This window comes from Camarhynchus parvulus, chromosome 18, assembly GCF_901933205.1.
Source record: "Camarhynchus parvulus chromosome 18, STF_HiC, whole genome shotgun sequence".
NCBI lineage: Eukaryota > Metazoa > Chordata > Aves > Passeriformes > Thraupidae > Camarhynchus > Camarhynchus parvulus.
Window position 1 is genome coordinate 2,153,956 of NC_044588.1, and position 21,036 is coordinate 2,174,991.

The 21,036-nt window shown below is 40.1% G+C and overlaps 1 protein-coding gene across 1 annotated transcript in view; it reads right to left on the reverse strand.

The window, feature by feature from the left end:
- The window catches only part of TEX2 (testis expressed 2), a 44,386-nt gene that overhangs the window by 7,188 nt on the left and 16,162 nt on the right, over positions 1 to 21,036 (reverse strand). The window contains 8 exon segments of the mRNA XM_030962046.1: positions 610 to 742; positions 4,311 to 4,410; positions 5,771 to 5,920; positions 7,247 to 7,494; positions 8,640 to 8,967; positions 10,602 to 10,802; positions 17,370 to 17,899; positions 17,902 to 19,023. Of these exon segments, the coding sequence (XP_030817906.1) occupies positions 610 to 742; positions 4,311 to 4,410; positions 5,771 to 5,920; positions 7,247 to 7,494; positions 8,640 to 8,967; positions 10,602 to 10,802; positions 17,370 to 17,899; positions 17,902 to 18,997 (2,786 nt within the window). The 5' untranslated portion in view covers positions 18,998 to 19,023.

Below are 21,036 nucleotides of genomic sequence, written 5' to 3' on the forward strand. Positions count from 1 at the left end.
AAAATGAGAGGGAAAACACAAATACAAAGGAGGTAAGTTACTGTATGGTGTCTGCTAATTAGTTCATCTACATAAGGCATTTCACTTAGGCACAGCAGGCAAACAGAAGGTGGCTATGAGGAAAAATCGAGACTAAATTAGGGATGTGATTACTCCCACAATGCAATAAAGCTTTTGAAAAGGTCTTTACATAACAATTAGAGCCTGTTTACCTTGCACATTGTTTACTACTCCATGGTTTCCAGCTGCAGCTGTACTATGCTGCAGCAGCCTGTTACACCTGTCTATTTCTATTTCTGCATATGTTTATCTCCAGTATTTGAGTTTTATCTGACTAAACCCTAAATCAAGCATAAGACAAAACTAAATTTTAGTCACAGGACATTTTAAAACCCAACTGAAATATATATATAAAATAATTATACCACAGAAGCCTTTTATTAAAATTATTATCAATACCAAATAATAAAGTCACACAGAAAAGTCACATTCCACACCCACTTGTATGAAACATCCCCAAAACTCCTTTCAATCTACTGCAGAGCCAGAGCTGCAGATACACAAGGAAAATTCCAGCTTTTACAACGAAAGCACCATTGCATCCCTTACCCTTCCCTGCCGATCTCGCCAACCTTCAACGCTTCCCCAAGCGGCTCTTTACCAAGTTTGGTCAAGTTCATCTTGGTCTCCAGGGTCATTAGAAAAGATCCATTGTAGGACATTTCCAAATCAACCCAAAGTCCTAAAATGAACAACAGAAAAGATGTCACTTGAAAAGCAATCACAAAGCAACCTTTCTGATCGCATGAAGCTCATGGAACAAAGCCAGATATAAACCCAAGGCACACTGAAAGAGACTGGTGAGTATAACTAATGGTCTAAAAAAAATACTGTGATTTACACACACCTAAACTGCTTAAGAGATGTGAAATGAGATAAAGGAAATAGAATACCATCAGGGATTCACTTCAAAACTATTTACAGCATTGCTCCAAGCCAAGCAGTAATGGGGACGCTCCTCTGCATCACTGACGCTGTCCAAATGAAGCACAACTTGAAATCCCAGAGCAACATTTGCTTCTCTCACATCACAACCTGCTGCCCCTTGTTTTGCCAGTGGTTTATTGAAGATCTAAGACAAGGTTCCCTCAGTAACTGAGCTACAGGCATTCTTTTATGATTCAGAGTAAACAGGGTCATTACTTACACAATTCTAGACGTGAAATATTAAGTTAAATCCTATTGTCTGTGCAATATTGCTTTTTTACAATCTCCAAAAGAATTGTCTTAGGAACACCTTAACATTAGCTCAAGCCTTTTAAGAGACACCCTGCACCAAAGCAGTAGGAGGGTAGAAAACAGATGCCAATAAACACAGATTATACTTCTTCCTTCCAGATATTGCAGCTGCACAAAACATTCCCTCACCAGTACCTGGCACATCAACAACTGACCCATTCCACTTTTATTTACTTATTTGGAAGCAATTAATGGTGAATAAAACTGAAACCAGGACAAATGGTAACTACCCTTTGTGTTTTATTGTTTCTAGAAAGTCACACTTTATCAGTTAAAGAGCTATTGTTTTCTTTTCTGCAGAAACATATCCTTATCATAATCCCACCCACATGTGGTAACAGAAACACAGGCAGCTCCCAAAGACCTGGTGCCTGGCACCCTGTGAAGTTGCATGCTGAAAGTAGGATTAAGGCAAATTGGTGCTTTACTAACCCAAAAAACTCTTTTCTGTCACAGTTTTTTCTAACCCTGTTCTAAAAACCAGACACAAGCTTATAAGGGTTTTTTCTCTTTACAGTAGGAAAGTATCAGTAAGATCATAAAAACCATAAAAACAGCTTAACACACTTTTTGGACAATCAATGAGTCAGCAGAACTCAATCACCAGTATAGTTTTAACAGTAGATCAAATTAAGCAAAGGATGCCATTACTGAGAGGGAAAATTCCTTCTGACCAGAAAATGTTCATACACTTTTTCCAGAGGGAAAAAGGGAGGGAGAGGGAGTAAAGAACTGGGCAGATGGTACAATTTATTCTGTTTTCTGGTTCCCTAGCCTTGACAGAATTACAGTAAAATCCACAGCATATATGCTGTCACCCAAGCAGGACTGTATTAACAGAAACAAGACTTTCTTTCTAACATTGTCTGTTAACAAATTTAGCTCATTAGAGAAGGCATATAACAAAAAATGTATTTTCTTTGTAATCAAGCACTGGTAAAAAGAAGTACTGATGAAACAAAGCACATCACAGTTAATAACTGCACTTTAAAGCCTCACGAAGGGCTACCCCCAATGACTGCCTGAAATACTTATTAAAAAACCCCAAAAACTTAGAAGCATTCATTCTGGATACTGCCCTGAAACTATAGAGTTTTTTCCCCCCACATTTCCCAATAAACCAAGTCATTTACCCATAGGCCAACGTACCAAGAAATACATTTATTCTTATGAAAACAAGCATTTCCAATTATCATCCCCTTGTTTATGTCCTTTTAAGTATAATAAGAGAACAAGTTATTCCAGTAATTACTCACCACAAGCTCTTTAAAACCCTAAGAGCTCACACCTATGTTCACATGTTCCATTCAACAGAATGGAAGAAGTTAAAAGGATTAGAAATCCTACCATAAACGTTTGCTTGTCACAGTTTAACTGAACAAGAAACTAAAGGAACTAATTGATCTCATTGCTGTTTCAGCAATTAATTGAAGTCAAGTGTTCAGCTCCTAAATCCCATCTCATGACCTAGAACTACAGTCCTTGGTTACAACTGAAGTTATGAGAACTGAGAAAAGAATTCAAAAAATGCTTAAATCAAGGCAAACATACTGACAAGAACCCTGATTAAAAAGAAACTATGAAACCACTCCACAAGCCACACGCATGTAAAGATTTTTAAAAGTTTTCCTTTGTTCTGTAACTCCAAATAAAACTTCTACCAATGGTGCAACCACTTAAAGGAGAACACTGGAGGACTTCCCAAGTACTGGGGAGAACCTGCTGTCCCACACAGGAAGCATAAGACAAGAAGCAGCAATACGCTTTAGTTCCCCAAATACTGACTGCACTCCAGCTTATTCCACCTATTCAACTCCTATTTCTCTCAAAAAGACAGATTTTGTTCCTCATGACAACCAAACAGTTTGCTCTTTTCAAACATGCTTTGTTTATAAAGCTCAGTGGAAAATAATCTTTGGAAAAGTTGAGAGCAAAGTACCCAGTGTTTTATAGATAAGGCTTGTCCCCATAGAGTTGCAAGTCCCAAGTAGGTAAGAGCAAACAACAGCATTTGGATACAACAGGCAGCATTAACCAATGTATGTCCAAGAAGATTTTATTATTTCTCCAAAGTCTGCTTTGCTCAGATTTATGAAGGAAAGGTTAGCACTTACTGTCCTCATGCGTTTTATCAGTGATTTGAGTGGCACCAAGTTTCAGTATTAAAGTTTATTAATCTCCTCCTAAAGTCCATGCATCTGGTATTCTTGTGTCAGGTGACACACTATCAGGTCTTCCAAGGAAATATTTCCCTTTAGGCCAATTAGAAATTTCTCCACATTGACTGGAGAAACTCTGATACAATTTAAAATTAAAAACTGCTCTGATTACATCTTAGATGGCATCTAGCACTCCTCAACACATAGAATGAATGCTTTTGAAGCTAAAAAGCATTATTCCAAGTTTTTCTTTTTTGCAAGACTACTTAACTGACATGAGCATCCTCAAATACATGACCATATGCAAGCCAGAAGGAGTAGAAAACAAAGAGTTCTAATTCATAAAGCAGCAGTATGAAAGTCATCCAGCTTTAAAAAAAGCTGTATTTAATATAAAGAACATAAAATGATCCTGTATTTTGAAGTTAATTTTCAAAACAACACTATTCTTGTTTTCCAAGTGATTACAATTATATTTTCTGAATCCCTATTTTCAGAACAGGGCAGCTTCTCTTGGAGAGACAAACCTGTTTTCTCCTGTGGTCAGAATCAGATCTGTCCCAAGGAGATGTGCATTGCCCTCTGCAGTCCCTGACAGTATCAGGTAAGTGTCTGCATCTCTCTTGCATGCACTAAAATTTAGTTTAGTTCAGTAATTATTTCCTATAGAAAGACATGATCACAATTCCATATTTACAGAATTACATTTACACCAAGCCTGAGATAAAGACCCCTGAGTATCTCAGAATAAGCTCTTATTACATGTACCTAAAACATGCACAAGATAAACAGATCAACATTCTCTTCTCAGATACAAAGGCAACACCAGCATCTGCTATTTTTGTATTTTACCTCTGTGATCAATAGAAGGTTTGAAGGCTTGAAGGATCTTGGGCACTGCTATCCCCATGTCAAGCTCAGTCAGAGTCAGCTCATTCATGAAGTAGGGCAGCTAAAAGGACAGAATATAAAAAAAATCAAATACATGTTACGGAACTAAACCTCAGTCTCCCGAGAGAAGAAAGCTCATGAAACTTAAGGAATGGACTGATCTGAAGTGTCACCAGTGAAACAACACAAATATAATTACACAAAACTCTTACTATTCTAGAATTTCACAGTTGCCAGTTTCAAAAAATTTTTAGGAACAGATTGGGCATCTGAATTTGTTTTTTAAATTATGCTGAAGTTTAGATGCTGACCTTAAACCATCATCACGCTTTTTAGTCAAAGTATGTAAAAAGCTCAAGAATGAAGTGTAAATCCTATTTCACTGTGAATAAAAATCAAAGATTTCTTTGGATCTTAACTTCAGAAATATATTTTATCACTGATGTTTTATCAATGTCTCAGCTTCTTTTATCTTTGGCAAATTCTTTCACAGAACATTACCTTTTAAATCTGTATCATAATTTTAGTAAAATAGAGGCACAGAAATCATGATTCAGGTATCTTACTCTTCTAATTGACATAAAACATATCTCCTGTGAATAGACATTGCTTTAACACATCAAAAAATACACACAGTCCCCACTGCCTGTCTTTCCACTTAAAAAGTTCCCAGTGAGATGTCTGGGTAGCCTGCTGTCACAATTGTGGAAGCAGACAGGGCAGATTTAGGCTACTGGTGATTTCCCAAAGCAAAGGCAGCACTATCTCACAGCTGGGGCTGGCAGCTAAATGCTTTTGTAAGCAAGAGAACAACTTCCTTTGCCTTTAGGAACAGGCAAACTCCTCCCCAGACACCAGGAGCTGAAGGCTGTGGGGAACTGCTGCTGTTCAGAGGGTTACAGAAGGCAAGGAGAAGACTGAGAAGTCACTCAAAAGCATCACTCCCCCTTCACCCTTGAGATGGTGCAGCTGATGGAAGCTGTGTCCTGTCACCCCACAGAGCTTTTTCCATAACTATTGCTCCCACTGACCTCCTGCAAGTAGTTTATGTCTGAAGTTAACAGGAACACACTACAGATGTGGCTCCATGGTGTCCTCCACCTTAAAAGCAATCTATTATTTCCCAAAGCAGATTTCCTCATTTATATGCAGTTCTATCCATCCCTAATGTAAATACAATAATACTTTAATTTTTACATAAAAATTTGACAGATACAAATAGCTAATCCAGCTGTAGTTCATTTTAAACAGAACCAGCAAAATTAACATGCACCAGAAACTGAACAGCCATTCTGTAGCACATTTATTGTCTTTTACATGTAAGTGTGAAATAAGTCTTTCTTGTACTATTTTAAAACTCAAAGACTATGTGTTTCACTTCCTTCAAAGGAATGTATAATGCAAGTCTCCAGATCAGGTACCTTTATTTTGCTAAGTTTCATTTGGATCTTCTTTGACACTAGATCAGACCAATACTTCTCTCCTAAAAAATCCCAAAATATTCTTCCAAGCAGAGCGTTCACCCAGGCCTCCTGTTCTTCTTCTTCAGCTTCCACATTGGCATCTGGCAACTGAAAACATAAAGCAGGTTATTCAGTCCTATAAATTCTATAAATATTCTATAAATAAGGAAAGAAAAGCCCTGATTTGTATGGGACGTTCAGTGTTAAGAGCCTGGGTCAACCCAGAACACCAAAAGCTCAGCACAGGGAGCAGCTTTACAAATGCATCAGCTGGGCTGCCACGAGCCTGTCATCATCCTGACATGCAGCAGAGGGAATGAGATCACACAGATATAGATTGACCTCTGGCAATGAAAAGAGAAAGTTGTGTGTAATTTAACCTCTGGCAGAAAAAGTAGATAAACCCAGAGTGGGCAGACTTATAAACTGTGTTTGCAGTAAGAGATACTCTCTCTTGCCAGTCAGATCTGGAAGAACAGGTACTCTACTCTCCCTTTGTTTTACCAAAAAGTTGGAAAGCAAGACCCAACCTTACATTCTTAAATCCAATTCAGAAACCACAAATAGATTATAAACACAGTACAGGGAATCACATTCCTCATTCCAGTGTTTGCATATAGGATTCAGGGAACTATATTGTCCCCTCTGCTGCATTACAGGTTTGTTTACAGTCCAAGAGAATTCTGTCTTGGTTTCCCTGAGAATCATCTTGAAACACCTGGAAATATTACACATTCAGATGCTGCTTCACTGACTACACATACAAAAGCCAAGGCAGCTGAAATAATTTTGGGTGTGTACACACACTACCACAAAAAAAAAGGAAGTTTCCATGAAGGAAACACAACATATTAATTGCCTGCACTGACAGAAGAATTCACCACCTGACATTATTCCAGGCAGAACTGCTGAAACTAGCAGAAAGGCAGCACTTTCTAAGACAGGCAGGTAGATGCTGCAGTTCTGAACACCATCTCCTGGCAGCTACAGCTCACAAGGGCTGCAGCCAGGCTGTGCCAGGGTGAGGAGCCTCTGCTGTGACGCAGGTTCCCTGCCAGCACTGCTCAGCTATTTATAGAATGGCTCTGACACGTGCCACATTCAGCAGCAAATCCATCACAGCTTCTGGAGTGGTTGGGGGCTAGAATATGTTTTCCTGGGGGAACACAAGATGTGTTTATTCATACATTACACCATGGCCCCCTATTCCCTTTTCTGGTTGTATGAAAGTGGAAACAAAGATGAGTGATATGAATTACCACTATTTTAAATAAAAAGTGGTCATGCTTAACATTAAAGATATGTTTATTTATGAGTGTTGTACTTAGTATTAAGGTTCTGTTTACTGAGAGTGACTCAAATGCAGTCCAGGAGATCAAAGGATTAGTAAGAGCTACAGAAGCTGTCCACTGTTCCTTTGGAGCACAAGATTACCTTTTTCACAGCTGTAGGGCTGCTGTCTGCACTGACAACTGGACTACCTGAAGGGCTTTTCTTTTCTTGTGGAATACACTTTGCCATATAAATATTGTAGTCCAGAAGCATTTTCTGCCTCATGTTGCCAGCCAGGTCCTTGTGCTTTGGCTGGGATGTGATTTCTTCTGCACTTCCCTTGCTGCTGCTCCGGCTGTGTGTGAGAACTCCAGACTGACTGTCAGTTCTGCCGTGTGCTGGCAGCACCCCTAAATTCAAAGGAATAATACCTGTTCAACAGAGAACAATCTGACAGCCAAATCCCACAGTGTATCATCAAACTTTAAAGGAACATGTTTATTCCACAGATATTTCTCCTGAAAAAAGACCAGCATGGTGCTTTCTTATTTTAAAGGCTAAAAGTAAATTCTACTGCTGTGTGTTTAGGTGGTCCTAAACTCAAATTAGTCAGTATTTGCTATGATTCAGCACTCAGCAGGGTGTGGGACTGGAGGAGTCAGCTGATCAATAGCATATTTAAATATGGACACTCACGTATGTATAACACATGGCAAAATTCCCAACAGCCCTGCTGGAGAATGCCTAAAATAAAAGTCAGGTGATTGAAATGCACCTATGACTAAAGTTTTTTTTTTTTAACTAATCTAATTATAGGCTGTTACAATTAGAAGGACTGTGAAAAACATGTAACTATTGAAATTTTATTTAGCTATTAATTTTGCATTTGCATTTCAAGAAGTTATGTGCCAGAAACAATAACGTTAACTAATTTTTAAAAAGCTTCTCGGAGAATAAAGGCAGAAAAGCATGAGTCATTCAGGTTTCAAATCGTATCAGAGGATGGGTTTAAATTAATATTCCAAACAACTGATCGATACTATAGACTAATGTTTGTTGGTTCAGATATATATATACATATTCATATATATACTCATGCAGGACCTTTCATTTAAACAGAGAAATGTGTTTTCTTGTGCCACTAACCCATGAGAAAGCTCTATCCTTTACAGGAGACTAGAGTGGAAGGAAGGATGGAGGAGGAAAAACAGGTAATGAGAGAACTGAGTCTAATACTGCAAATGTTGACATCAGTTCCAACATATAGAAAGAGACTGAACAATTCCTCCTTACAAATACGACAGGAGTTACTACAATCACTAAAAAACAGCGTATTCATATAAAATAGTCTAAAAACAGTAATAATATTTGAAAGCATAGAGCCAAGAGGGAAAAAGGTGGGGCTAAGGTGGCAATGAGAGGCCAAGGTAAGGAGAAGAGTATCTTTGGTTTTGTTTTTTTATTTTTGCTTGTAAAGATCACTGTGGCACCAGCAAAACATAACTTTGGTTCATTTCTTTTAACAGACTTCTACAAGAATACAAAATCTGAGTACCTGGCTTGCTCCCACTGGGTGGCTTCTTTACTTCAGACTTGAGCTTCGATGCGAGAAGGAACCTTCTGAACCACTCCTCCTTCTCCCTCCCCGTCCTTCCAAAGAGGTAAAGCACTTGATCCTTTTGGCAAGTGGACTTTACTCCATCCTGAGGTTTCTTGGATTCCTCATTGTTCAAGTCCCCTTTTTCAGCAGGCTTCTCCTCTGCAGTCTCCTTCTCAGTCTGGGCCTTGGCCATGAAGTCCTCCTGTTTGGCCAGTTCAATGCAAATTGGGTATTTCTTATTCCAAATGCGTTTCCGTGCCAGGCTCTTTGGAACCAGGGAAATCTGAAGGATATATGAAAGGGTTAAATAAATTGATTTTTCACTTGTATCCTCTCTGTTTCCATACTCAAGTAAAGAACACAAGAATGCAAGAGATAAAGATCCCCCACTGGATCTGCCAGTTTAACTGACTCAGAATTGCTGGATGTCCAACCCACTCCTATCACTAAGTCTTTGGTGAGCCAAGCCTTGGAATTAAAACAAAGGCCATTTAAGCAGATTATACCATGTGGATTAGAAACTGTTTTCATTTAGATGATCTTATTCTCATGGATTTGAAGAAAAAATAGAAAACCCAAGAACTTTATTTCTGGGACCGTGGGGAGATAAACAGATAACAAGGTAAAATAATCAGAGTCCAAACTGAGTTTTGAACACAACTTTTCATGCCCACCTTATGAAATTGAGTGTTTGAAGTTGGTGACAGCCACATCAAACACATAAGAGTCAAGCCATAAGACTGATTTGCAGACAATTATATTCTAAATTCATTATATTTATATCAAATTAAGACAATGCAAGTGATTAGAGGAGTGGTTTTAAAAAAAGAGTTAAAAATTCCTATGTGGGGGCCTATACTCAGCAGTGTTCTCTAAAAACTGTGGGCAAGTACCTTGAAGAATAGGCATTCATTTTTTGTTAGAGTCAGGGCACTTGGCCCTTCTGTAATCAAGTGGGGCTGGGTGGGGGGAAGTACTGGAAATTTTTCTAAGATACCACGGGGAACCACCATCAGTCAAGTGCTCCCACATGACAGCTTTGCTTGTCTTTCATGATGGGAAAACAAATCTGCAAAAGGCAGGAATCTAATTTTTTCTTTACCTTTTTCGCTGTCTTCTTTTAATGGAAGGCAGAGCTGCCAGCACACTTCTTTCCCATACAGACTCAGAGCAAAGGAGGGAGGTTTTCCTCACTGTTCCTTTGGTCCCTCTCTCCCTCTCACTTCCAGTCAAGTGAAGGCTGGTTGCCTCCTACATCTGTACTGCCAAGGCCCTCGACTGATGCAGCACATTAAAAAAATCCATTCCCTTAATAATTAGGTATTGATGTATTATTTAAAACAATGCCAATGGAATCAACTTCACGTGGCAACTTGACATATTTGAGGGAGGCAAACAACATGTAGGAAACCTGTCCTAGCATTACTGTTGATGCACTCTTCCAACTGCAAAAACCCCCATCTCCTTCCCTAGACTGGGGGCACCTAGAGCAGGTCACGTTCTAGACACCTCTCACTCTCCTCCTTCACATATGATGTACATTCCCCCCTTTGAGTGAAATACAAATGTTGTCTCAGCTGCCTTGGGGTAGAAACCACCACAAAGATGAGGCATTTTGGTGTAACCTTCAGAACAGTCATCTCATGCAATGGAAACGACTCTCAGAGCTCCTACGAGTTAACTGCTCTCAACTGCCAGAGGAAAATCATGCCTTTCCCTTATTGTGTGAATATGTACTTTCTTCCAAATCCTGCTCAATCTTCCTCCCCAGAAAAATCTTTTGCAAGTTAGTCACGACAACAGTTTTGTTTAAATAATGACGGAACATGAAAATAGAGGAGTGAAAAAACAAAATTCAGAGTTAAAAAGAATTTGCAAAGTATTCTTTGTAAAATCAGACATAACTAAGACACTCACCTTGCTGTCTGTTAGTTCATAAATTTTTTGACTGACATATGTGACTTCAGGCTTTGGCTCATTGTACACAGCTCTTCTAGAAATATTTTTGTTGGGTTTTGAAAGTCGTAGGGTGCTGCCTTCAAGTCGCACATAGACAGAGTGAGTCAATGTAGCATGGTACGTTTCTGGATCATAATTATAAATTTCATTCATCCATCCCTAGAGAAGAAGACACTGTTAACAGGCTTTTAAGCTGCTAGAAAACCAAGTACAGCACGTACCTAAAAACTTTAAATTATTATCCAAGCTTTTGCCAAAGTTATTTCACTTAGTGCCCTAAACGAGGTAGCACCAAACCAACAGAGCAGGAGATGAGGGTGAGATCTCAAGCACACCAGGTGTTTTTTCTAACTCCGTCACTTTGTTTATGTAGCCCAGGAGGCTCTCACCTCCTCCCCTGCAGATGCAGGATGCCCGGAAGTGTAGGGAGATACAATATAAGAAATTAAAGGTAGTATAGAAAGTAATCTTACTCCTAAGGAGTTGCAGCTGAGCCAGTTATTACAGATTAGGAACAGGCCTGACTTTACAGGCCACAGCTGTAGCCAATAAGAAGAAGAGTGTTATAAAAGAGTGGATTGGTTGGTTGACAGGGAACTGGAGTCAGTTGGCTGTTGTGAGAAGAAGGGTCAGTGCTTAGAGGAGCTGCCTATGAGAAACATCAAGGAGGTACCAAACTCCAGCAATATGGAACCATTGCAATATAATGACAATAGAACTGTTGCAATATAATAACAACAAGGAAGAGCCACAGAAGGGCTGAGCAGCTCAGCAGCCCCTCTGCTCCCAGCAAGCTCGGACACTTTAATCACACAGAGCCCAGGCAGAGCAAACAGCCTGTGTGCTCACAGACAGCACTGACATTGTGATCATCACAATTAAGGACTCACTGGAAGACCACAATGGAGTTTGCTTTCATGCACCATCACCATCTGAGATCATTTAACATGTTGTGTAACTGCTCAGCTACAACACAGGAGTCATACATGTGGATTAAATTCAATTAATTCTCGTGCTGTAAAAGAAACACAAAACAAACCAGCCAGTCCTGCTGCAACAAGCCTTTAAGTGCTGACTCTGACCATGGGGGTGATGTTGCTTCTCTTCTCCAGTATCTGATTACAGAAGTAGAGATGATAAATGGGGTAGAAGGTAGGCAGAACACTCATTCAAGGAGAAGTTTTCCTCCTCTTAACCTGCCATGCAGCATTCTTTGATCATTGTTTTTATCTGCACATGAGAACCTTAAATTCGGCATACTCAATATTCATCAATGTCAACAGAAGGTGAAGTGGAGCAGAAAGTCAAATGGCAACTTTACAAACACCTGTGTGATTTCAGAGGGGGGAAGTGGGGAGAGCTGAATGAGCACCCCAGTATTTCTCAAAACAAAAAGTCATAACTACCTTATGCAAAACGTCCCAAAATTACTGCAAGATTTCAACTTATTAAAGAAGTTTCCACCCACACATAGAAATGTAAAATTTACTTTTATGCTAATTTTCTTCGGTTTCAGTGCCACATAATTTCCCACAGTAGACAGCATACACTTTCTTAGGTGCCATAGTAACAGTGATATCTGTTTTGCTTACTCCAACATCTAGCTCCATTTCCACTACAAACCCTGAAAAAACTAGATAAATTAGCATTTCTTTTATGTTCAGGAAAGATTAAGTCATTCATCTTTGCTCAGCTCCAAAGCAGATTATGTCTTTTATTAATAGAAATGCCTATACCAGGACATGCTCTTTGAAGAAGCTTTATGGTTTTTTTTTTTCTTACAGTGGGTTATGCACAACTCCCATACAGGAAATACAATGCACAAGGAAGAGTTTTCTATAAAAGCCATCAAACTGCACAGCAGGGATGACGTAGGTTTGAGGCACATCCCATCTCCTTCCTAGAAATTATTTAGCCAAGACATCTTTGAGCAGACAGCAATTAATTTTCAGCCAGGAACTCCAGCTGGACTTACTGAAGCACAAGAACATCACATGAGCTGCCCAAAGCCACCGTGTGCGGGAACTGGAATATCCATATGGCCCACAGATCTCCAGAGCAACTCCCACCTGCCCCCATCAGATCTCCAAGCTATTTCTAGCTCAGACAAAGTCTGGAGCCTGCAGCCAGGCAAATGTGCAGATGGGAATTTGCTGCCTCAGAAGTTTCCTGTCTTCTCCTGGAAGGCCATTCAGCCAACACCATCCCAGCTGGCACAGAGCAAAGGGCTGCTTGGAGAGTTGGTCATTATAGGAAGCTCAGTCACATGAGCCCTTTCTCTAAGTCTAATAAGCTTTCTATTTTCAGTAGAAAGGTTGGAAACTTATGGGTACATGTGGTACCCAGGAAGGAAGGTCAGACTGCACCTGACATTCCTTTAACGACCTGCTTGAGTTGGAACTGTGATGAAAACAAGGAGTGATTTACCCATCAAAATCCTGACTTCCCTGTGCCAAAGTAAGTAAAAATCCCTCCTGCTTTTCTGATCCCTACCATGTGCCCAGGCCTTCCAGTTCAAACCAATTGATTAGCTGTACAGTCTGCCAAACACACAATTCTCATACCCTGCTCACCCACAACCCAACAGAAGTGCAAACACAGCACAACCACCAGGTTATCAGCAACTGGAGAACCAAGCTCACGTTTAAGTATTTGGGGTTTTATTTTCAGACAACAGTCAGGATGAAAGGGACAGAACATTACTACAATCCCTCCTTGTACACAAAATTTTAGTTTTGTAATTTCTAAGGATGAAGTTTCTTCTTCACACTCGATTTTCATGTTATTTTGTTACAGAGATACACTGCATGGCTGACAGTAAAATGTTAATGCTTCACTAAATGGTGATTCTTCGCTCTATTAATGAATCTGAAAATCTGTGGCAGCTGCAGGAATTTTATCTAGTGTTAAAGGAGGTAACAATACCACCTGCCTTCTCACTTCAGTGATCTTCAGTTTTGTAAGTTGTTTAACCTAGCTTAAAAAACACTGAGAAGTTTATCCAAGAAGCCCCTAGAGTAATTCCAAAGTTCTTGCACTTTAAGAACAATTTCAGCAGAATTACCTCCGCCTCTCTTTTTGCAAAACCAAATTGGAACAAAAGATTCACAGCCCACGGAAACCGTTTTGCAATGCACCCAAACAGAGAAATTGTGTTACCATAACGTGTTAGCAACAGATAAATTCTCCCAAACTACTGAAGCAACAATGGATTTCCTTGTGTAGGAGAGGAGAGACTGTAGGATAGGTCTTCTCTGTTCTAGCAAAGTTGTTAAAATAAGAAATTTAGTAATTCTGGGAGGACAATGACCATAGTCATATGCCACTGTGCAGCTGCTGGCCATTTACACTGATCCTGTGATCTCCATTTCTAAAGGTCAGCAGTTGCTCCACACTCCCAGCTGAACGCAGAACGTGCCTGACCACGGAGCTGCTCCCTGGGCTGGGCAGCACCAGCTCAGGTCACAGCTCCAATCCACAGCTGCTGCCACTGCTCCAGCCCCGGGAACACTCAGCTCCTGGGACATGGCAAAAACAGCTTTAAAAACTCCCCTCCGTTTGGTTTTTCTCTTTCCTGACTCTGGGCTCCAAATATTTTATTCAAACTGCAGTTCAACAGAAAAATTCATGTAAAAGGCCTTGTAGGTACCAACTTTTTAATGTTACTTATTTAAGGTCTCAGGTGTGTTACAACACAACCTGAGAGGGGAGGATAGGGAGAACTGCAAAAGATCCTTATGAAGGACCCAGAGGGCTGGGGGCACCCAGCCTGGCCCATGGGTAAAAATAAATTAAAATAATTACTTATGATACTTTCAAATACATAAATAAAAGAATCAGCAGATGCTACTTTCACAATACAAGCCCAAATCTGGATTAAAACTGTCCCTAAAGTTTCTTAGTGATATTAACTGGTTAATAGCCATTATTATTAAATTATATAATCAAATGCTTTAGCACCAAAATTTTTACAAGATTGTTGATCACTCAAATCACGTAATTGTATAACTACCCCTCTTATTACCACTATTTTATAATACTTCAATAGTATTTTGCTTCATAAATGAGGGAAAAATATAAAGCATTTTATGAGCTTCTTTCACAGGGAATCCAAAGGCACAAAAGAGTTCTGAGGTAGCAGAAGCAACCATCACCTTAACTGGAAGAAACATTTGTCTGCCAGAGGCTACTATCAAACATGAAATCCCTTGGATGGTGTTCAGGAATAGCACACTGATAAAAAGCCTCCTCTTTCTGTACACTGTGGCTCAAAGGCTCCAATTTATCCACAGTGGCACTGCCACTGTGTTCTCCTAAAAGTTCTTCCTAATGGAAAGGGTAAATATATTAATTTCCATTTTAGCTGTTACTTAAAACCTTTCGTATCAGTCAGCACGACACAAGAGAATGCAGAGCTGAAAGGCCAAGAAGGAAGTTAGAAAAGACTAAAGACTAATGGATTAAAAAAAATGTGGTCAAGGAAAAAAAAAAGAAAAAGATAAGAAGGAAGCCAGAGAACTGAAAACTAAGGGAATAAGCAGATACAAAAACATGCAATGAAGATGCAGGGGTTTTGTGCATTTTCTGGTTGGGGGGATGTTTTCCCCCAGAACCAAGGATATTTGACTGAAGTAAGTGCAGACACCTATAGAAACACACACTTATCAGCACAAGAGTTATTTACTTTTTCCCACTGTCAAGAACAGTTTTGTGGGAGACAATAATCTGTTCAAGTATTTCAGCAATTGCTGAGGGGAATTTTGCACTGCTTTTCGAAACCTAGGAAATGCAAACTTCTCAAACAACATTTACATGGGGGAGAATGCACACATACCTGTACAAAAGTAACTTGACAGCAGTTTGGCAGAATCCCAACTCTGTGAGCCCCATATGAAGGCATCTTACTGAGAGCATTTATCATAATTGCACAACAGCAGTCCAGGCCAGAATACCAGACCAACAAGTTCTGAAGAAAACATCTTTATGCAAGAGCATCAAGTTTGATTTTCCTACATTCCCCTGAGTTTTGTTACAGATTAAGTCTTTAGCTGCCTTTTCAGATCCTTTTCAGAGGATCTAAGCTGTCCAGTACTTATTTTGACAGATGCAAACAAAAGATAGTCGTCTGAAGCGGGAATAATAACTTGCAATCTGCTAAATCATATTACATTATGTTCCACTACAATATGGGCATTGAGCTGGTTTGTAAACTCCTGAAGTATTTACATATTAAAGACAATTACTTTGCGTGTTGTGAGCACAAGAAATACTCATCAGGTCATAAAAACCATTAATCTACATTTATGCAGACTTCTCTGCACTGTTCATTTCTTGCCTACAGCCATTTTCATAAGATGTAACTCCTCAATAAAAGCATTAAAATATCGTTTAAATGTTCCTGAATAAGAGCTGACATCTCAGAGACAGCCTAACACCAGCCAATGACGAACATCAGGATCTCTATCAGCTGTCAAGTACGGAGGAAGGGTCTTGGCTCCAAATAACAAGGACTGAAGTGAAAGTTTGTAACAGTTTGTCCGTGGGAGTAGCAGGTAATTCAGTTGGGCAGACAGGAGCGCTCAGTCTGAATTCACTACAGCAAATAATAACCACAACTCATCTCATTCACAGAAAAAGGAACACCAAGGTAGAATACAGGCTAGGCATGCAATTACCACCGTTATGCAAAAAAAGTAGAGTTTTATATTCTGTTTTTCTAACGTTTCAGTTACCTAAATACACATTAAATTAGCCATCAATACATTATAGATTCTACAGTAAATACTCATCTGAATTTAAATTCATGACACCTTTGTGCTGTTACAATTGGGGATGCACCTTCAAAAAGCACAATTGAATATTTACACAAATACAAAAAATGCCTCCACAAATACTCTGATCAGCATGTGATATCAAGTGAAGGCTTCACCACCAGCACTCAGAAATGCTTCTGCTGCACATCAGAAACCAGTAGATGTTTTATTGCTTGGAATTCTGCAATTGGGAAATATTATTTGAATTCATCACAGATGGAGATTAGGAGGGCAGGACAGGGACCAGAGGCACTGAAGGAACAGAGGGGTTGGGTGGATCACAGCTGGACAGGCAGCAAAGTGACACACAAAGTGACAGCAAACTTGCAATATCTCAACAACAACAAGTGGAGGGCAGAGAACAGATAGGACAAACTTTCACTCAAAACCCAGCTCTCAGACACATTTTGCTGAACTGTAATTCCTCCTCCCATTTCAATTAGCTCATGTTTGAGGACAACCCATATGCTCTCCAACTCTATGCTCTACTTGAACACAATGCTTTTGTCTCTGCTCATGAACAGACCAGACAAACAAATTACTGCCTAGACAAAATATCCCAGAAACAAAACACATCTCCCAAGACACAGCTTCAAGCACTAATGTTATTTTACACACTAAACTTTGACACTGCTTGCTCTCAGTATTTCAGTTGGATCGTTTCAAATCTATCAGCAAAGCCATTTGCCCTTTTACTTTGAAGAAATTCCATTTTCTACTAATCCTTAAAGACATCGAAGTCTTACATATTCTTGGATACTAAATCATTTGTGCCCCTGCCAAAGTGACTTGACCCTAAAAAACTATTTACAACTGGGGACATTTCAGCTCATTTACACCCTCAGGATAAATCTAGTTTACTCCTACCCAAAATAATGCACACAGACACTCACACAAAATGCCAGGATCTCACCTTCAGTATTTCAGGTTCTTTGATGTCCAGAGCTCCTGTATTCCATCGCTTTTTCATGCTTTTATGCAATTTCAGATACTCATGAGTACGTGGAATAAGAAGCCAAATCACACAGACAGCTACCATAAATCCAAGGGCCATTCCAAGTAAAAGTCCACTTAAATAGCCAGGGAGAGGGATAATAAGGTAAGCATAGACTAACAGTATTAATAAGTATAAAGTTTTTACGGGTATTTCAGACTGTTGCACATCCAGATTATTTTCATCTTCACTACTGAGCATAGTAACAGTTTCCTCAGTCATCTCAGGCTCCACCACAGTTTCAGCGGGTTTATCAGTTTTGCTTTCTTCCTCTAGCAAGAAAAAGTCTTCAGAATACAGTTCACAAAACTCCTCATCCTCCCTGCTCACTAGTGCAGACAACAAACATTTTTCAAGTACAAGTGAAGGTTTTGACCCCACATCCTTTGTGCTTGCAGACTGAGAGCTTTTGGTCTCCATCTCTTTTGCATGTTCTTCTGCCCTCTTGAGTGATCACTCTTAGTCAAGCTAAAGTCACCCCCAGAGAAATCCCCTTCAGAATCACACTCCTCTTCCTTAATGCTGTAGTTGTTATTGCTTTCCAAATGGCCGTTCAAACTGGAAAGGTTTGAGAGTTCTGAAGCACTTGAAGATAAGGCTTTGGGCCTGTGGCTACTACTTTCATCACCCATTATTTTGCTGAGCAGCTGAAGAGGCTCATAGATTACCTCAGAAAGGCGTCGTTTCGTATCTTCAATTTTAGCCTCCATTTCAGGTACTTTAAAAAAGGAACGAGTGTCGGAGGGGGATGTTAATGGAGAGGAGGGGGCAGTTTTAGAATCACCACCTGTAGCTCGAGGTTGAGTGAACTGTTTGAACAGATGCAGGTTCAGTTTCGAGTCAGGTGGCCTGTAAGACACAGCTTCAGGCTCCTGTTTAGAAGTGTCTGTAGACAGAGATTTCACCAAGGTTTTCATTAAGTGTCTGTGTCGCATTGGTGGGGTGGGTTCTTTTGGTTCCACTTCTGTTGAAAAGGACTTGACTAACCCCTTAAAAGGCTTTGAACTAGAAACTGTGGATGAGCCACTAGAGCAGGCAACTGACCTGGAAGGAGATGAGGATGGGGAAGACAGACTGGATTTCTGTTCCACAGGTGGTGCTGGCGCACCTGATGAGCCAAATGTGTGACATGAGTGTGACGATGGAGACAGGACTGGTGGCACTGCACTGAGTATTTGGGATGGGGAAGAAGAGTCCAACAGCTTTACAGTTTCTGCAGCTGGCAGAACTGCAGGCGATGAGGACAGCAGTGATGCAGAGTTGGCCATGTTAAGCGAGGTAGCTGGACCAAAAAGGTCATGGCCGCTATGCTCAAAGCAGAGGTCTTCCTTGGCTTCAAGTGCTGTTACAATGCTTTGGTCATCTAGTTCCTCATCAAGAAACTCTTTAAACTCCTCTTCCTCCTCTTCTTCCTCCTTCCCAAATGCAGAGAAATGAATTGTGATGGTTTCTCGGGAGACAGATCGTTGGACCTGCACTTTTGGTGTTGACTGCTTTGAGGACATTTCACCAGTTTTGTCTGCATGGCTACTGTTCCGACTTGTCATTGCAGGTTCCAGAGATGTGTCAGAGTCTGGGGAGAAAACATAACACCACATTAAATGCATTTCCCCCCGTTTCAAATAACCTTATTTTCAAAATTGTGTTAAGTCAAACACAATTTTATGTAGGAAAAAATCCCAAACCAACTCACACCAACAAAAAAAACAAGAAGCAGGAGATGCCTACGCTGAAAATTACAGATCTAGGTTGCTGTGTGCTACTTAACATATTTCCACATACCACAAAATGGCAATATTAAAACAGACCAGGCTGTTAAAATTATCTTCAAGTGCCCTGAAATCATAGGTCATCTCTGAAGCACTACCTTTCTATTTTCCTTGTCAGATGTACCTCTGAGTTCCAGAGCCCCAACCCACCCCAACACACTGAAATTCTTCACTCCTAACTCTCAGTTCCTTCTACATGCAATACTTAATTCTTTATAAATAAAGAAAATTTGAAACTCAAAGCAAGGTCAGAAATATGTAAAGGTCATAGTGTGGGAAGCACATTATTTAAGCATTTTATTGACCCATGAAAGTGAATTTAGCATATATTTACATGGAGAGGAAACAGCATGCAATTAAACCAAAGCCCTGGCGACCATACACAGAGATGGACCAGGAATTACAGGATTAGCTCTGCCTCTCCAGCTGGGAGGCAGCACTTTATCTCCACTGCCAAGACAGCGAGTTTACCACTTCAGTAACTGAATTATTTTTCAGAAGCTGTTAAAATGCTGTAATCAAACTGCCAAGCTGAATTAATGTGAGGCCTTTGCTGACGTTTAAAGAGCAGTTCAGAAGAATGATTATGCGGTGGTGAAGAAATTGCACTCCACAAACAGTTGTGATATCAGATTGTATTATCCAGCAAGCCGGTGCCACCTGCTCGGCATCATCATCCTACTGAAGGTTGTAGCCCTTTCTACTTCCTAGCAGAGCTGCTCATGTTAACATTTTTTAACCTGTCACTAAACTAAACTGGGTTAAACATTTTAAACCAGCAGATCTTTGCTACACAGCTTATTCAGAGCAAGTATCTGTCCACAACTTCCTACACACTATAGTTGTCCATTTTATGGCTCCTAAATTGCTGACAATTCCTTGCTTCTTCCAGCATTTGTGGACTTCCCCAGCAGGCTGTACAGAAGGGACTGGATGTTAACCTGCTTCATACAAAGCCTTCAGAAACTGCATTTTCAGGGTTTGGTTGTTTGTTGTTTTAAGTCTTATTTCTGCTGCATATGACCAGGAGCCAGTTTGGGTTCAAACAACCAAAAGAAACATTCAGACCCCGGTCAAGCTTTCGCTTGACAACTCACCCTTGCTCTGATGACTGCTTAGGAAACAAAAATTCTTTCTGAAGATCACTTCTGACTTCAGCTTTTATCATAGAACAGTTTTCTTCTGTCCTCCCCAAAATCCACTTGACCCATCCAAGCAGCAGCACTAACAGAGAACTCCTTTCAGTGATGGAGTTGTGCCTCCAGCCCAGCTGGGGCTCAGTAGTTTGTTCCCTTTCTTACTACATCTGTGGATCCAGCTGTTATTTACCCAAATACTAAGAACCCTCAGTTACCTGAAGTTTACATGTACACTTATCAGTCACCTGTATGTACAACTTGGTGAGTGCTAGGGTTGGTAAGAAATTTGGTGTCTCATTTCACTGTTGGATGACCACACCTGGGAACCAGCAGCAGACAGAATCCATGCTTCTGTCTGCTGTCCACCACAGACTGGCTCTGTTTCATGTACGTCAGACTGCAAAATACCAGATTTTTTGGACAAACACATCCAAATTTATTTTGGAGAGGGGGAAAAAATACTACTGGACAAGATAGGTGTCCAACCTCATTTCCACAGTGCTGGGCCATCAGCTATCTACACATTTAATATTTTGGCCCAGTTGTGAAACTGCAAAACTAACACATCAAAACTTGAAAGTACAAAAACCCTACACATTTTCCAGGTCACTGAGCTATCACAACACTATACACTAAGGGAGGAAAAAACAAACTAACATCAAAACCCCACAAATATAA